General features: G+C 42.4%; 1 protein-coding gene across 11 annotated transcripts in view; it reads left to right on the top strand.

Annotated features, from left to right (window-relative positions):
* Positions 1-21,213, top strand: part of TTLL5 (tubulin tyrosine ligase like 5) — a 308,772-nt gene that overhangs the window by 45,982 nt on the left and 241,577 nt on the right. For all 11 annotated transcript variants that reach the window (XR_010731041.1, XM_066272631.1, XM_066272636.1 and 8 more), the window contains exons 8-12: positions 2,829-2,898; positions 3,346-3,430; positions 15,228-15,329; positions 17,139-17,230; positions 18,199-18,306. Coding sequence is in view for 10 of the 11 variants with exons in the window: in XM_066272631.1 (XP_066128728.1) it covers positions 2,829-2,898; positions 3,346-3,430; positions 15,228-15,329; positions 17,139-17,230; positions 18,199-18,306 (457 nt within the window). In the remaining variant the exon portion in view is untranslated. The remainder of the gene's footprint in view (positions 1-2,828; positions 2,899-3,345; positions 3,431-15,227; positions 15,330-17,138; positions 17,231-18,198; positions 18,307-21,213) is intronic.

The following is a 21,213-nucleotide window of genomic DNA, read 5'->3' as shown; positions in this document are numbered from 1 at the left end:
CTTAGAAAAATGGGTATTCCCAACTTTCTCAACAATTCAGGATCTTGCTTTTGCCTACTTGGGAGGGCAGTTTGATTCTGGAATTGAAATAATTTAAAATGAATTAATTGGATATTGATAAAAAGGAAATAGGCTTGAAGATATAAAAATTTTCTATTATATACAAAAAAACACACAAAACTATACCCAAACCATTCTTTTCTGAGCTTACAATTTAATTCCTAATGCAGATAAAAATGAGAGGAGCATTGGACAAAAATATAAGAGAGTATGTTATGCATAACTCAGAGGACAAGTGTGGTGAGAAGAGAGAGGAAGTGGGCTGGACATTAGATGCATCATGGAATGAAGACCATTACCAGCATCTTCTCTGGTTCAGGGGCAAGTTGAGTGGTCATACATTTGTTGTAGCCTATAGGTGTTCCTCACTGGAAAGAGAGCTGCAATTGTTTTAGTTTTGGAGTGCAGCCTGCAGCTTGCTGTTTTGTACTGTGACTGTATCAATTCTTACTAAGCTGACTCAAAATGGAGATAGTACTCCTGAGAAAGTGATCAAGAAATGTAAGGGAGTCAGGAAACGGTGTGGGTGACTGAGTCCATAAGTATGAATCAGCACTGATGTCAGGGTGTCCTTATGATGTATGGGTTGTGAAAGTTGTGTTCTGAGTCTAAGGTAGCAACAGTGGGAAATGAGAGGGGAATCTCATTCTCCTGACTCTGGAGTTGCTCGTCATGGTTGTAAAATGTTGTATGTCACAAAATTATCCCTATTTTATGATAACTGCAGAATTAGGGATAGAAAATGCATTACTATAAAGGCAAACTTTTACCTTTGGGGGACAATCGTTTTTAGTTCAGAACTTTGGAAGAGAATATTGCTTAAGAGTCAAGCCTCTAAGGCAGCCTGCCTGGGTTCAAACACTGCTCTCTGTCCCTGGTTAGCTATATGACTTCAAGCAGGTTTCTAACCCTCTCTGACTCTCCTCATCTCTGATATTTGTGTAGTGACATACCTGATGTCATGGAGTTAGGTGAGGATTAAACGACAAATACTTGTGAAAAATTAAAACCGTGTTTTTCAACCGCCGGCCCACAGACTGGTCCGCCAGGAAGTTTGTGCCGTCCCACAAAAGAGGTAACCATTCTGGCCCTGGCCGGTTGGCTCAGTGGTGGAGAGTCAGCCTGGCGTGCAGGAGTCCCGGGTTCAATTCCCAGCCAGGGCACACAGGAGAAGCACCCATCTGCTTCTCCACCCCTCCCCCTCTCCTTCCTCTCTGTCTCTCTCTTCCCCTCCCGCAGCCAAGGCTCCATTGGAGCAAAGTTGGTCCGAGTGCTGAGGATAGCTCCATGGCCTCTGCCTCAGGTGCTAGAATGGCCCTGGTTGCAACAGAGCAATGCCCCAGATGGGCAGAGCATCACCCCCTGGTGGGCATGCCAGGTGGATCCCGGTCAGGTGCATGCGGGAGTCTGTCTGACTGCCTCCCCGTTTCAGAAAAATACGAAAACAAAAACAAAAGTAACCATTCTGATGCTGTTGTATGAAGATTATAAACCCATGATCTTAGTTGGATGTGCTATGCTTAGGGTAATTTCTGCCTTAGCACTCCCCAAAATAATTCTTTTATTTTCATCAGTCCCAAGTATAAAAAGGTTGAAAACCACTGAATTAGAACAACACATAGCAAATAGTCAATACATTTATTAAATTTTGTATTTTGCTGCAGATGTTAGTAGTTATCTCTGTTGCTGCTACTGCAGCTATTGTCATCACAGTTATTACATCCACTTCCCTGTTGGAGTTCTTTGTCCCATGTGGATGGTGGTGACTTCAGCTGACTCCTATCTTAATCTAATCTCACATAGAGTTGTCCTCTATTTCAAATATTTTAATTGTACTATTTAATCAAAATACCACAGTAATTTCCTGCTTCCCACCATGTTCAGCCTAACCTCCCCTTGCTGGGGGTTCAGATCCCTTTGCCAGTGGGGTCTTTCCCTCCTGTGCTTGATAGCGTCCAACCCTCACTTCTGCACCTGCTCTTCCGGGACAAGCCTGACTGGTCCCACTTCACCAGTCAGCTTTTCCACTTCGCAGCCTCACCTCTGCCACCTGCAGATATGCTGCTTTGTGTTCTTTTCAGTTCTATATTTTGCCATCTGTCTACCTAAATATTGTGGGAGTAAGGATTAAGCTCCAAGGCAGGGATTATATTTTTTTACTTCATCAGTGTATTGCCTAGTGCCTTATAAAGTATCCAGCAATATTCACAATTACTATAAAAGCAACACTTCACATTGAAAAGCTCTTTAAAATGTCTAGTTCTGTCTTTACATACAGTGCATAGCAGGTACCAATGAGTGAATCAGTGAACCAGCCATCCCATTTTACAGGGGAAACATCTGTAAATTCTCTAAGCAACTTGACGAAAACCTTTATTGAAGAATAATGGTAGTATTTTTAAATTTGCATCATACTTTACATTGGGAGAATGCAAGTTTTTATTTTTAAGTACCTTTTATTTTCTTGGCATGTAACTATGCAATATCATGTGTATAAATCTCTAAAGCTGTTTAGGCTTTATTTATTATGTGAGAGATGCTGTATAAATTTATTTTCCCCCCATTGTAATTGGAAACCTACAGTGTTTATAGAAGTGGTATGATATATGGCCAATTGAATATATGGGTTATTGCTTAGAGGAAAACTTTTCTTAGGGTTTTAGTTTTTTATGTTATCCTTTTCTAGAAGATTAAGAACCTTGTTCTTGTATTGTAAATTAGGGTTTCTTTGCATTTCTGTCCTTTCATTCTTTCTCTTTACTTAATAGCCAAACCAGATTTCCCTGGAAGAGAACATCCTGGTCTCCCGTTACATTAACAACCCCCTGCTCATAGATGGTGAGTTGTGATCAGGCTGTTGGCTGGATTGGATTAGATCTTGCTGAATTTTGTAACATTCTCATAGTTTTTGCTAGTAAGTCTTTATTAAGCTAATGTGAAATTCTTGCTAACTGTGACTTAGAGCTGAGGCTGGTTCCTTACCTACCTCATGGGATTATTTTAAAGATGAAACGAGATAGTAAAAAAGAAAGTGTTTTATAAGCTATTCAGTAATATATATATATGAAAACTGTATAGTACATATATACAAATTCTGTTTTACTATAGATATGTATGAAAGGTTTACTTATTAGTTATCCTCAAAAGGTATGTGGGCAGTGTGTATTTTGGGAGGGAGAAGAAGGCTGGTCTTTTATGTTTCTTTGTTACATTGTCTTGTTTCTTCTGTAACAGAAAACAAGTGAATTCAGTTTCTCCTGTGAATTCTAAATTTTTTTCCCCTAGATTTCAAGTTTGATGTGCGCCTCTATGTGCTTGTGACTTCCTATGATCCTCTTGTCATCTATCTCTATGAAGAAGGATTGGCTAGGTAAGAGGCCTTTTGGAGGGAGGGTGCTTATTAGAGCAGCCCCATTAAAAAGTATGTGAAGATCAGGCTTTTTCTTTCTGCTAAGTTCAACTCAGGAAGAGAGTGTACTCAGATGGTCTTCATGTACAGTCTCACTTGCATGTACACACGTATGAATAAGCACGTGTACGGAAACACACACCTTTCCCAGCCGCGACCTAGGATCACATTGTATTTTCATGCAGTGGCAGCTGTGATGAGCCTAGGGTATTAAGATAATCTGTAATGGTTCTTTGGAATTGATCTATAAAGAATAAAAAAAATCCTACATTTATCCACTGTATGCCAGGTGTTTAATGTTCACAATAACCTTATAGTTGATGTATTTTTGCAGTTGAGGAAACTGAGGGTTAGAGAGGTAAGGGAACTTGAAGTCACTTTTCTGAGATAACCCTGCTGGTTGGTAGTGGAACAGGAATTTGAATTCATGGACTCAGCTCCAGAGCTCAGTCTGAGCTGTTTCAGGCCCTTTTGTGTTTAGGAGACGTTAGCTGGTTTTTTTGTTTTGTTTTAACCTGCAAGTAATATACTTTACAGTGGTAGTATTTTTGGGGTTTTATGATAATGTGACTTAAAAAATTCAATTCAAGCTATAATAATTTGAAGTTTTGTTTCCCTTAACTAGAGAATTTTAGAGGTGACAGTGTTTTCATAGACCCTTTAAATAGTTTAAATAGGTATATAACTTTGGTTTGCTTCTGTTCTTCCCACATTTAAAACACACACACACACATACACACACACATGGGTGGGCAAAAGTAGATTTACAGTTCGTATGGAAAAAGACATGCATGTTATGATTGTTATAATAGCCTTACTAACTCAGAAGAATATACTGTGTTTTGCATAGTCACTACTGTAAACCTACTTTTGCTCCATTCTGTGTGTGTGTGTGTTTTATAAATTTTTTTTTCAATTTTATTTTATTTTTTCAGAGACAGAGTCAGAGAGAGGGATAGATAGGGACAGACAAACAGGAATGGAGAGAGATGAGAAGCATCAATCATTAGTTTTTCCTTGTTATACCTTAATTGTTCATTGATTGCTTTCTCATATGTGCCTTTGACTGTGGAGCTACAGCACCAAGTAACCGCTTGTTTGAGCCAGCGACCTTGGGTCCAGGCTGGTGAGCCTTGCTCAAACCAGAGGAGCCCACGCTCAAGCTGCAACCTCAGGGTCTCGAACCTGGGTCCTCCATATCCCAGTCCGATGCTCTATCCACTGCACCACTGCCTGGTCAGGCTGTGTGTGTGTTTTAACAACTAGCTTTTCCTGAAGTTCCTTTTATGCAGAGTGGCCTTCTAGAACATATCAGTTTAGAAAGTGGTTTTCCATCTGTGAGCAGTCATGACAGGCTTGGTCTGTATGTTTTTTTATTTTAGAAAATGTACTTTGAAGATGGGAAATACAATAGTTAAAAGACACCTTCCTATTTAAGTGCTTTGACACATACTACCGTACTCTGACGACTGTTATTTTAGAATGGTGTTTTAATTATTTTATATACTCAAATTTTCTGACATATTCTGTGACTATAATCTGAGTGAGAAAGGGCTAATCAGATTCTGGCTGGTTGAGCCGTTTCTTCCCTTCACCTCTAGGTGGCAGTGACAGCATTTATTAGCCCTGCCATATTCTTAACTAAGATTTATGAATTTGAGCCCTAGAACACTGGAGGCTACTAAGGTTCCCTAGTTCTAGCCTCTGGTTCCTTGAAAATTATCTGTTGAACTTAAAGGAGTCTGGAAGCTTTGGCTAGAAGTGAATGATAAAGGTTTATTCAAGGGTCTTAGAGTTTGCAAACTGGGAACACCACTAGGCAGTAATCCAGAAGGGTTCCAAAGAAGGAAGAAAAGTGAAGGGTTTTTGTAGTAAAAAGTACACTCTTGAGAACAATCAATTCTGCATTCTTAGTGGTAGGATTGGTCCAGGGTGGTTCTCTGTCAGATGTCAGGTGGCCTGGCAGAGGGAGGTTGGGCTGGTCACATCCAGGGTTCTGGATAATGGAAGTCAGGTAGTCTGGATACGTGAGTCATTCAGGAGGTGATCACAGGGTTATCTGGAAGTCTGGTGTTTGTCCAGATGGTATATGCAGGCATGGATGTAGGACAGGAAAGTTCAACAAGTTTAATTTCCCAGACTAGTTGGAACAATATAGAGTTTTTCCTCATGCCTCTACCTTCATAATGGCAATAATTTTAGCAGTTCAGTTAAATGACTCTATTTTACATATTCCCTATTCTCATTCTTTCCTTAAAACTGAGGAGGGGAACTCTAAAATATTTCTGTTTTTAGGTAAAGGGCTGAACCAGGCACTTGATCACGTACTGACTACTAGCTCTAATCAGATTCATAGGAAAGAAGTTTTCTATAGTGTTTGTAGCCACATGCACCTGTGCTTTGAAGTACAGTTTTAAAAGTCCCCCACTCCCCAAAAGAGCCTAGTCTCTATATTACCTAGAACAAAAAGAAGGTAAAATATACCCCTTACTTCTGCTCAAGTGTATAATGTGCTAAGGGTTTTCAGTTTTGTAGTTTGAGGTATCTGAGCTTTCTCTCTGTGTACCATGAGCTTTCTTCCCCTCCTCTCTACCTGTCCTCATCCCAGCTTGTCTCCTGTTCCCATCTCGGGACTGATTGCGTCCTGCCACAAGGTAGACTTCCTGAATAGGGAAAAGACCTCAAGGGGACGCTCATGATTTCTCAAGAATATATTGGCCCTGGCCAGATGGCTCAGTGGTAGAGCGTCGGCCTGGTGTGTGGATGTCCCGGGTTCAATTCCCAGTCAGGGCACCCTGGGAGAGGTGACCATCTGCTTCTCCACCCCACTCTTCCCCCTTCTCTTTTTTTTTCCTCTCTCTCTTCCCCTTCCACAGCCATAGCTTGATTGATTCAAGCGCATTGACCTGGGTCCTGAGAATGGCTCCATGGAGCTTCCACCTCTGGCGCTAAAAATAGCTCAGTTGAGAGCATGGCCCCAGATAGGAAAAGCATCGGCCTGGATGGGGGTTGCTTGGTGGATCCCAGTCAGGGCGCATTGGGAGTCTCTCTATCTCCCTTCCTCTCACTTGGAAAAGAAGAGAAAAAAATATATATCATACCAACATGTTTTGCATATTATTTCAAAGATATTTCACCCACAGTATTAATAGCCCTCTCTGTTGCTAAAATGTGGCATAGTTTTAAGACCTCTATGATTCAGACACAAAAGAGAGCAATACCAATGTTTATTATAGAATAGACAGTACTACAGAAAAGCCAGTGCCTTGGCTGCTTGTGTCAGAAGTCAGAGTTCTCTGAGCTGAGGAATTCCTCTTGCCTCCAGTGGAAACTTAGTGTGTGTACAGGGGTGGGCAAAAGTAGATTTACAATTGTGACTACACAAAACAGTGTATTCTTTTTTTTTTCTTTTATTTCTGAAGCTGGAAACGGGGAGAGACAGTCAGACAGACTCCTGCATGCGCCTGACCGGGATCCACCCAGCACACCCACCAGGGGCAACGCTCTGCCCACCAGGGGGTGATGCTCTGCCCCTCCGGGGGGTCTCTCTGTTGCGACCAGAGCCACTCTAGCGCCTGGGGCAGAGGCCAAGGAACCATCCCCAGCGCCCGGGCCATCCTTGCTCCAATGGAGCCTTGGCTGCGGGAGGGGAAGAGAGAGACAGAGAGGAAGGAGGGGGGATGTGGAGAAGCAAATGGGCGCTTCTCCTATGTGCCCTGGCAGGGAATCGAACCTGGGTCCCCCGCACACTGGGCCGACGCTCTACCACTGAGCCAACTGGCCAGGGCCAACAGTATATTCTTGTATTATTTGGTTTACAGTTGTGAGTACACAAAATAGTGTATTCTTGTATTATTTATTTGTATTACAACTGTAAAGCTACTTTTGCCCACCCTCGTATATTTTTGAAGGTATATTTTATGCTTCTCAGAATAATTTGGGGAATAGCTTTTTTAAAAACTCAGGCCAAATTGCCCCAAGAACTATGAATTTTTCAGGGCTTTGTCTCCGTTTATGTAAAAGTATAGGTGAATGTGAAAGCCTGTCAAAAGGAGAGCACATGACACAGTCTGTTAGCCAGAGTCCTGGGAGGGCATGTTGCTCTCTGCGCTAACTTCCATGTGCCTGTGTTCCTGTGTCTTAACTCACTGTGTATCTTGGCGTTTGGCTGCTGCTTTTTAATCCTCAGGATCTGCTCGACTGTGTCATTACATTCAACAAGAGTTTCTAGCATCTCCAGGTCTGCAGCCTGTAGTAATCTTGGGTCACGTGCGTTTTATGTAGACATTACTAAGATAATCAGTTTGGGATGAGATCACAAAGTCATTATACTTCGAGGCTCAGCAAGGAAAACCATAATCTTTCCTGAAGAGACAAAACTGCAGCAAATATAATTGGTTTCCTTCTTTAGAAAGGAATGGCTTTATCCCCTGTCTTTTCTGTTTTGGGCATCAAATGAAATCTTAGGTGACAGAAAGATTAAGTTCATTGCTTAAGACAGTATGTGAAATAAGTATTTTGTGTAAATTATTTACCTTCTTAAACCTACTGAAGAAAAGGATCTTCAATAGTTTGTTTCTATATTAATAATTTCAGTAGTTCTTATTGTTTATTAAGATAGGTAGTAGGAAAACTCTCGTCATTTGCTTATACATGGGCAAAATGTTGAGGTGGTCAAAAAAGTCGTCTTTCTGGCATTTGGGTCCGGCAGTTTGCTCCAGAGTCCCCCCTGCTTTTGACTGAACGTGCGTGTGCTGCCTTGCACCAGCAGGGGACACTCGCTTTCCAGAGAGTGGTGGCATTCTCTCCCGAAAAGTGTAGATTCTTTTCCTGTCAGAGGGGGAATCCAGAAAGACTTTGTCCTGGATTTTACAGTTTTAGGTGGATCCAGTATGTGGTCTAAACGATTTGACGGGGCTTTTTTTTGAGACAGAGCTAATAGCCAAATTTTCACTGAAACAGGAAAAATAAAACGCTAAAAAAATTAAAACAAAATTGAGTTGAAAACCAAATGTGTTGTCAGAGATTCAAAGATAGGTAGCACTAGCATCGCGGGTGAAATGAAGGTGCCCTTCCAGGGAAGTGAGAGACCCGCTCACGCAGGGGCAGGGAGAGGACACTGAAGCCCCCCACCCACTGCCTTCTTTCTGCCTCAGTGGAAGTTTAGAAAAGACCCCAAAGCATTTGTAATGCCTCCCCTTCTTCCCCACCCCCAGCTCCTTCTTCAGTAGCCTTCCTTGCTAATTAACACTGGCTCCGCAGGGATATTTACCTTTTCTCTGCTGGATTCCTGTGGTTTTGAAAGAATTCAGGTACTTGCTGGTTGCCAAGGAATTCATATTACCTCACAGGCTGTACACTGTCCAGAATCTGCCATAGCAGCGAGAAGGGGGAGAGACACCAGCGAGGGGGAGCAAACCCTCTCCAGTGCTCATTGTCACCCTCCCTGGCAGGCCCTTGCTGTTTGTGAAGTTTGAGTCATTTCTGGCTCTAAAGACAGGGGATCAGGCTGGTAATCCCCTCCCAGACGGCTCCGTAGGGCGCTGCCTGCCGAGTCACTGCGGCACTTGGCAGTCTCCGGGCTGCAGCTGGTTGACAGCAGATCAGAGAGCTCTTGGGCCCCTTGTTCTCTTCCATAAGATTTTTCTGGGTCAGGCGAGGATGAAACCCAGTGGCTCCTGGCAGGGCTGCCTGAGGTGCTGTCTCTCCATCCTCTGGGCCTTTTTGGCTCTGAATGGCTACACCTGCTGAAAGATAACTCATGTACCAGGGTCTCCTCAGGGCCAGCCTCCTTGTTTTCTTTGTACATTTGCAGGGAATATGTGTTAGAATATGCAACTATCAGAGAGGGGGTGGTTAACTGTCCTACATCTAGACTAGCTGCGACTCTGATTATGGTCTTGTACTCTTAGAAGAACAACATGGTTTTTGAATGGGGAAGAGAGTTTTAAAGATCTCACTATCTGTGCTTGCCTTCGTGCGTTGGTTCTATATTGGTAAAGAGCCTGGAATTAGTGACTCAGGTGCAGTTTCAGTTAGTGCCTATCAAGTACCTACTGTATGTCCAACATTGAAATCCTTCCTTCACGCAAATTACCCTTGTCTTGATTCTCATCAGGAAACATTAAAAAATGAAAAGGAAATGTACCTTTTGTTTAAAGAATGTATTGTCAGAATAAAGGTAATCCCTATATGCTTTAGTGTGGTAAAAAAAAAAAAAAAGAAAAAAAAAAAGAAGGGGAGTATTTTCATTTATCAGTAGGCTGCAAAATAGAACCCAGTTTCAGATTTGACGAAGAAAGTAGAGTCCCTCTCCCCCTTTTTGCTTAAAGATCAAAGCTATAAAATTCTGTCACGAGAGCTTTCCCTAAATTTGGATTTTATTAAGAGGGAGGTTCAAGACTTACTTCATCATGTAAATTTCAGTATGTGTTAGGATAAGTATTTGCAAACTTGATCCTGGGGCACCTAACAGAGAATGACCCCTTCAGACAGTTTCTAATAAAGAAATTGTGGTGAAGCTTTCAGACCTAAATAGGATGAAATTTGATATGTGAAAGCCTAAATCAAGAGACACAAACCTAAATGTTCACAAGGACATTCCCTGGAAAGCTGGCCAGGTGGACCCTGGAGAACTGGAGATCACATGCCCACCCAAAGGGCATTACTGGCAGTGCCAGCAAGTCATTGTAGTGCGGTGGCGCTGTGCTCTGAATTTTCGTGTGTTACCTGCCCTTGAGTTGGCTCCGGCTCCGACTCTGACTCCTGGCAACTTAAAGAATGATGTTCACATTGTCCTATCCTCAACAGCCCCTGTAGAGGTCCACTCAGCTCCTGTAGACCCACATCTGTGGCTTCTTTAATGAAGCCAATCCCTTTCTTCTTTGCTCTTCCTCTTTTCCTGCTGCCTTCTGTTTTTCCCAGCGTTATTGTCTTTTCCAAAGAACCCTGCTTTCTCATGATGTGTCCGAAGTAGGACAGCTTCAGTTCTGCCATTTTTGCCTCCAGTGATGTTTCCAACTTAATTTGCTCCAGGACCCACTTGATTGTCTTTCTGACAGTCCAGGTACCCTTAGAGCATATTTCAAATGAGTCAGTTTTTTACCTGTCAGCCCTTTTCACCCTCCAGCTTGTGCATTTGTACTTGGTAATTGGGAATGTGAGGGTTTGGATGATCTTAGCCTTGGTCTCTAATGACACATCTTTGTCCTTGGTGATCTTCCCTAATTCTTCTATTGTGACGCTTTTGAGTCTCAGCTTTCTCTTCATTTTTGAATTTCTCTGCATGTTTGTCTTTTCTGGCTCCCAAATTCATTTTTAAATCTTATTCCTCAAGGTGATAGAGTTAGGAGGTGGGGCCTTTGAGAGGTGATTAGGTCATGAGGGTGGAGTCCTCACGAATGTGATTCGTGCTGTTTTATAAAAGAGATCCCAGAGAGATTGCTCGCCCTTTCCACCATGGAAGGACATAGCAGGAAGGTAGTTTACCTGCCTGCATCTTATTTTTTGTTTATTTATTTTTAGAAATTTTGTTGAGAGAGGGGACATTAAGCTTAGGGCTTATTATCACATTTTTTTAAAAAAAAGATTTTTATTCATTTTAGAAAGAGAGAGAAGGGGGGCAGGAAGCATCCAACTCTCATATGTGCCTTGACCAGGCAAGCCCAGGGTTTCAAACTGGTGACCTTAGCATTCCAGATTGACACTTTATTCACTGCATCACCACAGGCCAGGCCCTGCCTGCATCTTGATCTTGGGTTTCCTAGCCTCCAGAACTGTGAGGAGCAAAGTTCTGTTTTTTATCAGCTATACAGTCTATATTATTTTATTAGAGCAGCCCGAATGACTAAGACAGATCATATTGCCAGATCCTGGGTGTGTGTGTGTGTGTGTTTTAAGGGAGACTGAAAAATCTAGATTTTTATCTAGAGACTTACCTTTGTTTGTAGGCTTTTAATTTTGAAACCATTTGAAATTTATATAAAAACTGCAAAAATAATATGGAGAATTGCCTTTTACCTTTCATCTGGAGACCACATTCAAATTTTGCCAACTGTCCTAATAATGTTCTTTTTAACAAAAGGACCCGATCCAGGGCCACATGTTGTTGTATTTAGTTGTCATGTTTCCATAGTCTTCAGTCTGAGACGGTTCCTCAGGCTTTCCTTGATTTTCATGACCTCAGTATTTTTGAAGATTACGGGCCAGTCATTTTGTAGAACGTCCCTCAATTTGAGTTCGTCTGAGATTTTCTTATGATTAGACTCAGGTTGTGTATTTTTGGCCAGAATGCCACAGCAGTGATGCCGTGTCCTCATTATATCTGATGGCACTTGACAACTAGATGTGTTTGACCACATGACTAAGATGTGTCTGCCAGGCTTCCCCACCACAAACTTACTTTGTTTCCCCTCTGTAACTCATAAGTGCCTTTTGAGGAGATACTTTGGGACCATGTAAAATCTCATTCCTCATCTCATTTTCACCTAATAATTTTAATATCCATTGTTGCTTCTTGCCTGAGTGAATTATTACTATGATGGTGGCCAAATGATGACTTTCTAATTTCGTCATTCTTTTTACTTTTATTTGCTATTTTACTCCAAGAAAAAGCTTCTCTTCATTAATTTATTCATTTATTTATATACAGCCACATGGACTCAAGGATCCTTGTTTTATTTAGTGGACCATAATTCTTTATTGTCATGATTTATTTTGATGCTCCAGTGGTTCCAGATTTGGACAATGGGAGCCCCTTTAAATTGGTTTTTTGTTGTTCTATTGACATGTTCCCTTATTCTTTGAGCACATGATGTATCAGGCTCATCTTGTTCTTTCTGTGTCCCAGCCCTGGACTCAGTCATTTTCTTTAAGGAGCACTGGTTGCTTTTAATGGCGAATAGCATTTAGGGGTGAAGACCTGGGTGCTAGATAATGCGCATTGCTCTGAGATGTCTCTGCGCTCAGGCTCCGGTCCCAGGACAGACCAGGGAAATAGGGTATGTGTGGGCACTCGTGTAAATGTGCATACACATTTACAGCTGTAACTGTTAACACATCTGCCTCTGTATTTGTATACACGGTGGGGCAAAGCTAGTTTATAGTTGTGAATATGCAAAACACAGCTTATTCTTATATTATTATTTACTAATCATTGTCATATTTACCAAATAAACAAGTATAAACCTACTTTTGCCCCACCCTGTATTGCAAAGCAGGGGTTCATATTAATACCTCCTGTTCTATTTCAGAACTACAGGGTTCATTCTAGCTTTTTCCTTTTCTTTTTTAAAAATCTCTCCAACAATGAAAAATCTGACTCCCATTATCTTCAAAAAATTTATTTACTCAATTTTCTTGTCTGTAGCCAGTCTCCTGCTCTCCCTGATTGCTGCCCCACTCAGATGCCCTCCTGTGTGGACTTTGACCCCCGTGGGGCCATCTGGGTTAGTCTGCTTAGATAACCTCCTTATTTACTACTGCCTCTGGGCTGCCTTCCCATCCTGTCCACCTCTTCCTCACATGAGCACTGGTTGCCACTAGGCTGCAGGAAGGAAAATCTGCTTTTTTAAAGTTGGCCAAGTAACTAAAATTGGAACATTATTGTAGGTGAATCAGAACTTAATTCTGATGTCAGATCTGAGACTAATGGGACCACTGGTCTAGAACAATAAGAAGAAGGAAGTATTGCAAATGATGATCAGAGATGTATGTGGTCTGCAATAGGGGTTTTAGTTATACTCATAGGTCTTCCTGGGTCAGGAGGAAAGACAAGGAAACACACCCACCTTTCTTCTACACTGTCGTCTGCAGGTCCCATCACTCTAAGTAAAATAGATTGTAGCACTTTTGTCCTCTTGGGTAACTTTTTGATTGAGCTTACATTTTTTTGTTTCATTTCTCTAATTTTTACTTCTACTCACTTTTTACGCCCTATAAAAGCCCGCTCTGCCATTAGTCATCTTGTTAGTGTGGGGTTTAGAATGTAAATTCCCTAGCAAAAAGGAAGATTAGGAAGAAGAGCACTTATTTCTGAGAGAGGCAGTCCTGTTGAAAAGGAGTGACGGGTGTGTGGGTGACAGTTACCCACAGGCTTGTGCCAGTCTTTTCATGGTGTTGACCGATTAGATCAGCTGCTCCTATTTAGGAGAGACGGAAAATCTCTTTCTCTGAAGCATAACCTTTTCCCTCCCTCTAAATCATTGTTCTTTGGGGGGAGAGGATGGCAGGAGGTATGTCACTGTGAGGTAATGTCTGGATGAGGCAGGCAGCCTCTGTGGGGTCAGCATGGGCCCCCTTTGCATTTTACAAGAATTCAGAGGATGACTGTGTCCCCTCGGCTTGAAGAAAATCAGTAGAAGGAAGGTTGGTATATCCAGGCAAGGTTTGCTCACCATGGAGCGACACAGCTAGAAGTTAGGTGGTGACTACTGGAAGTTTCTAGGAAATTTGAGCTTCCTCTGTGTGTAAACCTAATGCTCATCACACCTGCACTTTAGCCATTCACGCCCGGTCAGCATTTGCTCTTTGTCCATGTCCTTCTTCCTGGCCTCACGTTTATTTTGGTTTATTAGTTTTTTTATTGTTGTTTTTGCACTTTTCTTTCTTTGGCTCCTATATTTCTCATACAGGGAATTAGGGGGTGGATATAGTGGGTGGGTGGTGAGAAGAAATAGAGACAAGGAAAACTTTTAAATGCTGCCCTTTAATGTGGTAAAAATTTGTGTTGACTTCATAGTCTGAGTGGGCATATGGCATATGTAAATAATTTGTAAATCATATGAAAATAAACTTGTGGACTTCCAGGAGGGTTTTTTTTCACACACTTGGATGTGCCTCTTGGGAAAACCATGCTAGTGAAGGGTGATATGGTTATTGTGGTATGTAAACAGGGGTTGATATTTACCATAACCGTTCGACTCAAGTGTCCCTTTGTTGATGTTGAGCATCGCTGGAAAGTTTTCTCTTGCCCTGGTTGTTTTCTTCAGAGGCACGTAGATTTCATGTGTTGGTCTTCTTTTGACAAGAGTCCAGGATATCAGATTGCTGCCCTGTTTTCAGTGGGCTCCATGTTTAATCTCTGTCTTTTCCTTCGTTCCAAATCAGGAACCAGCCTTCTGTGCTGTGCTTGTATTTATGTCCTTCTGCCTACTCAGGCTTTGTCTGCTGTGAATGCTGACATGTTGTTTTTAAATGAACTGTGTGCATCAGTTCTGTTGTTTCTTTGGATATGAGTTCTAAGACTTTATGTTGTTACACGGTCCTTTTCTTCTTTTTGCTTAGTATTTTCCATAGAGTGGCGGAGGACCGAGCGCTATGGGGCACTCACTCACTGGGTGTTTCTTGGCCAGCATTCGCACATGCCTTGTCATCTGCAGCATTCTACACACAATGTCCCAGGTTGTGAATAACTCTCTTTTCACTTTTCATTCTTCCTATCGGTCTAAGGTTCTGTAGAACAGAAGCAGCATCTGGTGGTTAAGAACGTGGGTTTTGGAGTCAGTGTGATTTTACTTAATCTTTCTAGATCACATTTTAGTTTTGATACCTGTTTTTAAAAATTACATTTCCTACCTCAGAATTGCTCTAAGGATTGAATCAAGTGTGATATTCTATATGAAACACTTAGTATGGCAGTTGATACTCAGTGTTTATTAATGATGTCCCCCTCCTTTTATTAAATCTTCTTGATCCTGAGTTCTAGCTTTTATTTCCTTGAAACCTGTTTCTGGCTTTTAACCTGTGACCTTTCTATCAGGTTTGCAACTGTGCGATATGATCAAGGAGCCAAGAACATTCGGAACCAGTTCATGCACCTGACAAACTACAGTGTGAATAAGAAGAGTGGAGACTATGTCAGGTACTGGCTGCGCCTGAGCCAGGAGCCGGAGACATCAGGCTCCGAGGCGGGTGTTGTAGAAGTACAGTCACCGTGCTGCACTGGAGGCTGGCTGTGTGTCTGTATCCATGTAACTTACAAACAGCTGTCAGAGTCATTTCACAAAGTTTGGAGGCATATCTGCTGCTGCTTCTCCATTGCTTACCCTGTTACAGCATCGCCTTTCTCTGCCAGAGTATGTCTGCCCAAGGTTCATCATCCTCATTGTCTTCCCTCACTTGACTTAGGGGTGGGACCTTAATACTCATTGCAGACTTTTTAAAAATCAAGAAATGAGGTCATTCCAGCACTTGGCAAAATATGCCAAAAGCTTTAAAAGTATTGTACCCTTTGACCCAGCAATTCCATTCCTAGAACGTTAACCTTACGAAGTAACAAAGGGCTGTACATGCAAGGTCAGGGACAAGAATACCCATCACGACACACTGTCAAGTAGACACAACAGATTATTGGACACGACATGCAGTTAATTCCTTTTTTGAACATATAAAATAACTAAAGCTGTTTATTTTTGCTGAAGGGGGTGAAAACTAGAACGATTATACTAAGATGTTAACAGTTCTTAAGCGTAGTGGGTAGGGTTATGGGTGTGTGATTTCTGTTTTCTTCTCGGAGCTTTTATGTATTTTCTAAAATAAATAGTTGTATGATTAGGAGGGAAAAAACCTAGGAATAAATTAAATAAAGAAATGAGGCCATCTCAGGAAAGGATTCATTGGAAGAGAGTACCAGCCCAGCTGTGTGGAAATATTCTTTCTACCCTGTTTTCTTTCATCCTGATAATTTTGTCATAAAGTGGAAAAATAAAAAAGAAACCCAAACAGTTACTTTTTACTCAGACTAAAAATAGGTGCCTAGAAAGTCCAAAGGAAAAAAAAAGAGAGGGAGAGAAGAGAGAAAGAAAGAAAGAGAAGGGAGGGAGGGAGGGAGCATAAAGTGACAGCATGGTGGCTGAGCGATAGAGATTTCATTGAGGATCCTGTGACCAGTATTAGCAATTGGCTGAAGATATATCCTTCACTTTAGAAGAGACAGCTGGTGGGCAGTGGGTCGTGGTAGGGAGTGAGGGGGCAGCCACAAAACCCAAGTTCCAGATTGCAGGACCCTTCTCACAGTCACGGGGGTCTGCCCGGAGTGCCACTCGGCTGCTGTAGTGGTGTTGTACTTCATCACTTTCATTGTTGCTGCAGTACATTCTCCGTTCAGGGATAGGCCCAGAGGTATGTTTAAAGAGCTGAGTCTGCCACCAGACAGGAGCTTGCTTCCGATGCTAAGGCAGTTCTTGCTTGGTTAGCTCATTAAAATACTACATTGCGTTATCTTGCTGGCCATCCAGACTCAGTTTTGGTCTGAAAGTGGCATCAGAAATTGTTTTGTGGGCTAATGTGACACTGACCGCAAAGGCTAGGTTTTCACTCCAAACCTTTCAGTCTGTCAGTGTATTTGTCACCATTCTGAAACTTGTTTACTTTCTTTCACATGTTTCTTTTGCTCTTTCATGATGCATAATTGTTTGGTTAAGGAAGAACTGGCCACCTGCTCCCCTATACCCCAATAAGGCAAGCTACATGCATTTTCATTTCGAGAGAAGAAATTGGTGTAAAGGGACCTATGACAAAAAGGATTAAGAAAAAGTGCGAGAAGTGGAAGTCAGCAAAAGGGGATGTTTTTCTAAAGACTTAAAAGCACAGGAAAGTGATTTGTAAAAACATTTGTTTCTACCGCCAGGCCTAGTAGCCTATGTGACCTTGATCTATGACTTTGTTTTAGTTGTGATGACCCAGACGTGGAGGATTATGGGAACAAATGGAGCATGAGTGCTATGCTGAGGTATCTGAAACAAGAAGGCAAAGATACAACTGGTGAGTACCAGGCCTTTTTTCTTTTTGATTTCCCTTGTTTGTGTCAACTGACCATTGTCTCTCACCAGCAGTCGTTTTTTCTTATTCTAATGCTATTGCTGAGACAGCTCACGGCCTCACTGTTTTTGGTGTCAGTTTTTCCTGCCCTTTACAAGATAGAGAAAAGGCTTTCCGTGACCCTTGAAATCCCTTTCCTTGTTTCTAGTTTGAAAGGCATAACTCTTTCTTCTACTTTTTAGTGAATTTATCCTTCGTGAATGTTGAACTGCTACATAAAATACTGCCAACTTTTTATTTTTTTATTATTTTTTTTTAAATTTATTCATTTTAGAGGAGAGGGAGAGAGAGAGAGAGATAGAGATAGAGAGAGAGAGAGAGAGGAGAGACAGAGAGAGAGAAGGGGGGAGGAGCTGGAAGCATCAACTCCCATATGTGCCTTAACCAGGCAAGCCCAGGGTTTCGAACCGGTGACCTCAGCATTTCCAGGTCGACGCTTTATCCACTGTGCCACCACAGGTCAGGCCGAACTTTTTAAATAACAAAATTTCTCCTTATTGGCCCAAGTTCAAATTTTTCTAAGTTCATTTCTCATTCATGTTGCTTAAGTTGGAGAATGGACAGTGTCGATTTGAGTGCAGGGCCTGGAATAAAAATGGACACCATTGCTGAGCCTCGAGCAGAGGGGGCAGCTGCCTCAAGGCCTGTCGCAGTCCAGTCCACAAGGGAAGGCGATGGAAACAAGGGAGGGGGATAGGGCCCCTTTTCCATTCTGTGGTGTCTTTCGGCTGTGTCGCTCTAGTCACAGATACACCTGCTGCTGGAGCACGCATTCACGAGACTGCCATCTAGAAACACTGTGAATGAGTGCACATGCTTTTGTATCAGATTGTGTTCTGGAACCCAGTCTTTCTAATCCATGCATTGTAGTGTTTCTTCCTTCTTCTTCTTCCCTTTTTTGTTTTTTGTAGCATTGATGGCCCATGTAGAAGACCTGATCATTAAGACCGTCATCTCTGCTGAACTAGCTATTGCTACAGCCTGTAAAACCTTTGTTCCTCATCGCAGCAGCTGTTTTGGTAAGGAGACTCAAGAAGCTTAAAGTGCTGTGTGGAAGGGCACTTGGGGACGGGATCCCAGAGCAGAGAGGTTCAGAGATTCTACAGAAGGAAGGGATGTGGGGATTTTTATGTCTTTTTGAACTCACATGAAGATTGTACTAAGAGGCCAGTGGTGAGCTTAGTTGGAGGTCCCCTGAGAGCTAACTAGCTTTCTGTGTGGGAAGCAGGGATTGGAACTAAAGTATGGGTCTCTTTGTCAGAGTGTAATCAGAAAAAGTCTGCAATGGACTGTACAGGAATCCAGCTCTAACAAATATATTCCAGAGCTCTTTGGCAGCCAGACTGGGAACTGTTCCAAGAAGCGCTGGCTGGTACCAGCGTGTGCTCTCTCCCATTTTCTGATGACTCCTCCTTTTTGTTTCAGTCTTCTCTAGTGGATCCCTCCCCCTCCTCCTCTTCTGCGTTCTCCTCCTCCATCTCTTCTCCTCCCCTTCTCTGCCACCCCTAACGCCCTGATTGCACAGGGAAGGAGCAGGACCGTCCACAGTTACTGGGTCAGGAAGCCTACTGCCTTCTGACCCACTAGCTGGGGCTGGAGTGTTTGCTCCCTGCGTGGACGTGAACTCTTTTATGAGTGCCAGAAAAGTCACGTGGGCTCTCAGCAGGTGTTAGCTTTGTTAGTAAAACACACTAGAGCCATTGATGGGGGATAATTGAAGTAATACTGTAGTAAGTCGTTGCTTGTTTAGGAGGCACGGCAACAGAAAAGCAAAGAATGTGGAGTTTAGAGCCTGACAGCCTGAATCTGAGACCCAGTTGTGCCTCTCATAGTGTTCTGATTCCACCAAATTGCTCTAATCGGTGTCCTCACCTGTGAAATGGCTGCAGTGCTGCACCTGCCTCCTGAGAAGCCCATGTGGAGCAAGTGCAGAGATGCATGTGGAGCACCTGGCACATGTCTGGCTCTTCATTTGTGCTCAATAAAAACTTTTTTGTTATTTCTATAATTAGACATTGTTTATTAATCTCTTTTAATGGATTATCATAACAATCTGTACTTTGGGACACTAAACAAAGGGGGAGGTTGAGACTAAATAGAAAGTGGCAGATAAACCAGGACCTAAAATTATATAGGAAAAGAAGAGGTTGTGATATATTTTTTAAATGCAAATTATGTTATCTTCTAAAACCCTTAAATGGCTTTGTAGGTTTCAGTCCGAACAGAAATTTGGTATAACTTCAAGCTTCGAAGGATTTGACCCCAGCTGACTTTTCTAGAATTCTGTTTCCCCTCTTAGACCTTGTAACCCAGCTATACCCCGAGCACTCCATGCTGTGTGCCTCTGTACATGTTCTGCTCTCCGGCTAGGACATTCTCGGTCCATCTGCCTTGCACTCTCCTGTTTATATTCCAAGACTCAGCTTCTCATCACTTCTTGCAGGAATCCTTGTGTGACAAAGTGTCCTGTTGTGTCTGCTCCCCCGTGCTGTTCTGTACTTGTTCTGGTATATGCCTTTCCTATTGAATTGTGGTGTTTGTTCACACGTATACCGCCCTGGTGGTTGCTGAGCTTACCTTTGTGACTTCTTAGTAGTCACTGTCTCCCCTGCCCCTCCCACATTATTTCTGCCAAACCAAACTTTTCACCATGTCCCTGGACCTCCGAGTCTTTTCCTAGCCCTTTGCCTTGTTACCTGCTTTATCCTGTGTCTGAAATACTTTTCTCATGTTACTTTACCTAGCAGATTAGGACAGCTTTCAAGATGAAGTCAAGTATCACTTCGTCGGGGAAGTGTCTCCTACATCTTCCAGGCAGAGTCAGCCTCCCTGCCACCGGCACTCTGTTCGTACCCTGCAGTGGTCCCTGCATGGTGTCTGGTACCGTGTACGAGTCTGTCCCCACACTGCGCGGGAGCTCCCGGGGCAGCCGCATAGCTTCCTCGTTTCTGCCCCTCCTAGGGATGCAGCGTATTTTTTGCTCATAAAGGATGTTTAAAAAATATTTGTTGAGTGGCTGATTGACACTTTTTTAAATTGCCTTTTGGTGGCCTGATAGTGGGCCTCACAGTGAGTCTGGTTTGGTCAGAGCCTGCAGCTCTTAGAATTATTGCAAACTGTTTGAGGAGGGGGTGTAGGGAATATAATTCCAACTTCAAAAGCCTTACTAGATTAAAAAAATAAATAAAAGTTTCTTTTCCACATTTCTTGGCTCATCTGAGGGTAATTTCTCGGTGTAAAAATCTTTATTCTAGGCCTGACCTGTGGTGGCGCAGTGGATAAAGCGTCAACCTGGAAACACTGAAGTTGCCGGTTCAAAACCCTGGCTTGCCTGGTCAAGGCACATATGGGAGTTGATGCTTCCTGCTCCTCCTCCTTCTCTCCCCCCCCCCCCCCCCCCCCGTCTAAAAAGAATAAATAAATAAATGAAAAAATCTTTATTCTAGAAATCAACACAAGTTTTTCTAAATGTTTCCTTTTCTATTTTGTTTTATTGCTTGATTGCCTTTTGGAAGTTTAAGGATTCCTTAAACTTAATGGAAGTGGAAGTTCTGATGTGAACTATAGTGACTTTGTCTGGTCCATTGAAGTACTCCAGGTCCATGCCATCAGCTGTGGGTTTCCTTTCCCCCCTCCCTACTAGTGTTCACTTTTAATAAACTGAGTGCATCTGGAGTTTTTTAAGTTGTTGACTGTCTTCTTGGCTTTTGTGGTTGTAATTCCACTTCCTGTCAGCCTGGGATCCTGTGTGCTTCATTCGCCTCCCTCATCAGATACGATTTTGTAAACGTGTGTATATTTGTGTGAATCGCTTTGCCTCCCACTGATTCCTAACCTCCCCCGGGTTTCAGTTACAAGGAATAAGCTGTTTTTTTCCCCTCCTTTTATTTTTCATTTGTTTTAGAATAAACAGGAATTGAGAGCTT

This window comes from Saccopteryx bilineata, chromosome 4 (assembly GCF_036850765.1).
Source record: "Saccopteryx bilineata isolate mSacBil1 chromosome 4, mSacBil1_pri_phased_curated, whole genome shotgun sequence".
Taxonomy (NCBI): Eukaryota; Metazoa; Chordata; class Mammalia; order Chiroptera; family Emballonuridae; genus Saccopteryx; species Saccopteryx bilineata.
Note: the sequence above shows the minus strand (reverse complement) of the source record. Positions and strands in the feature narration are given on the sequence as shown.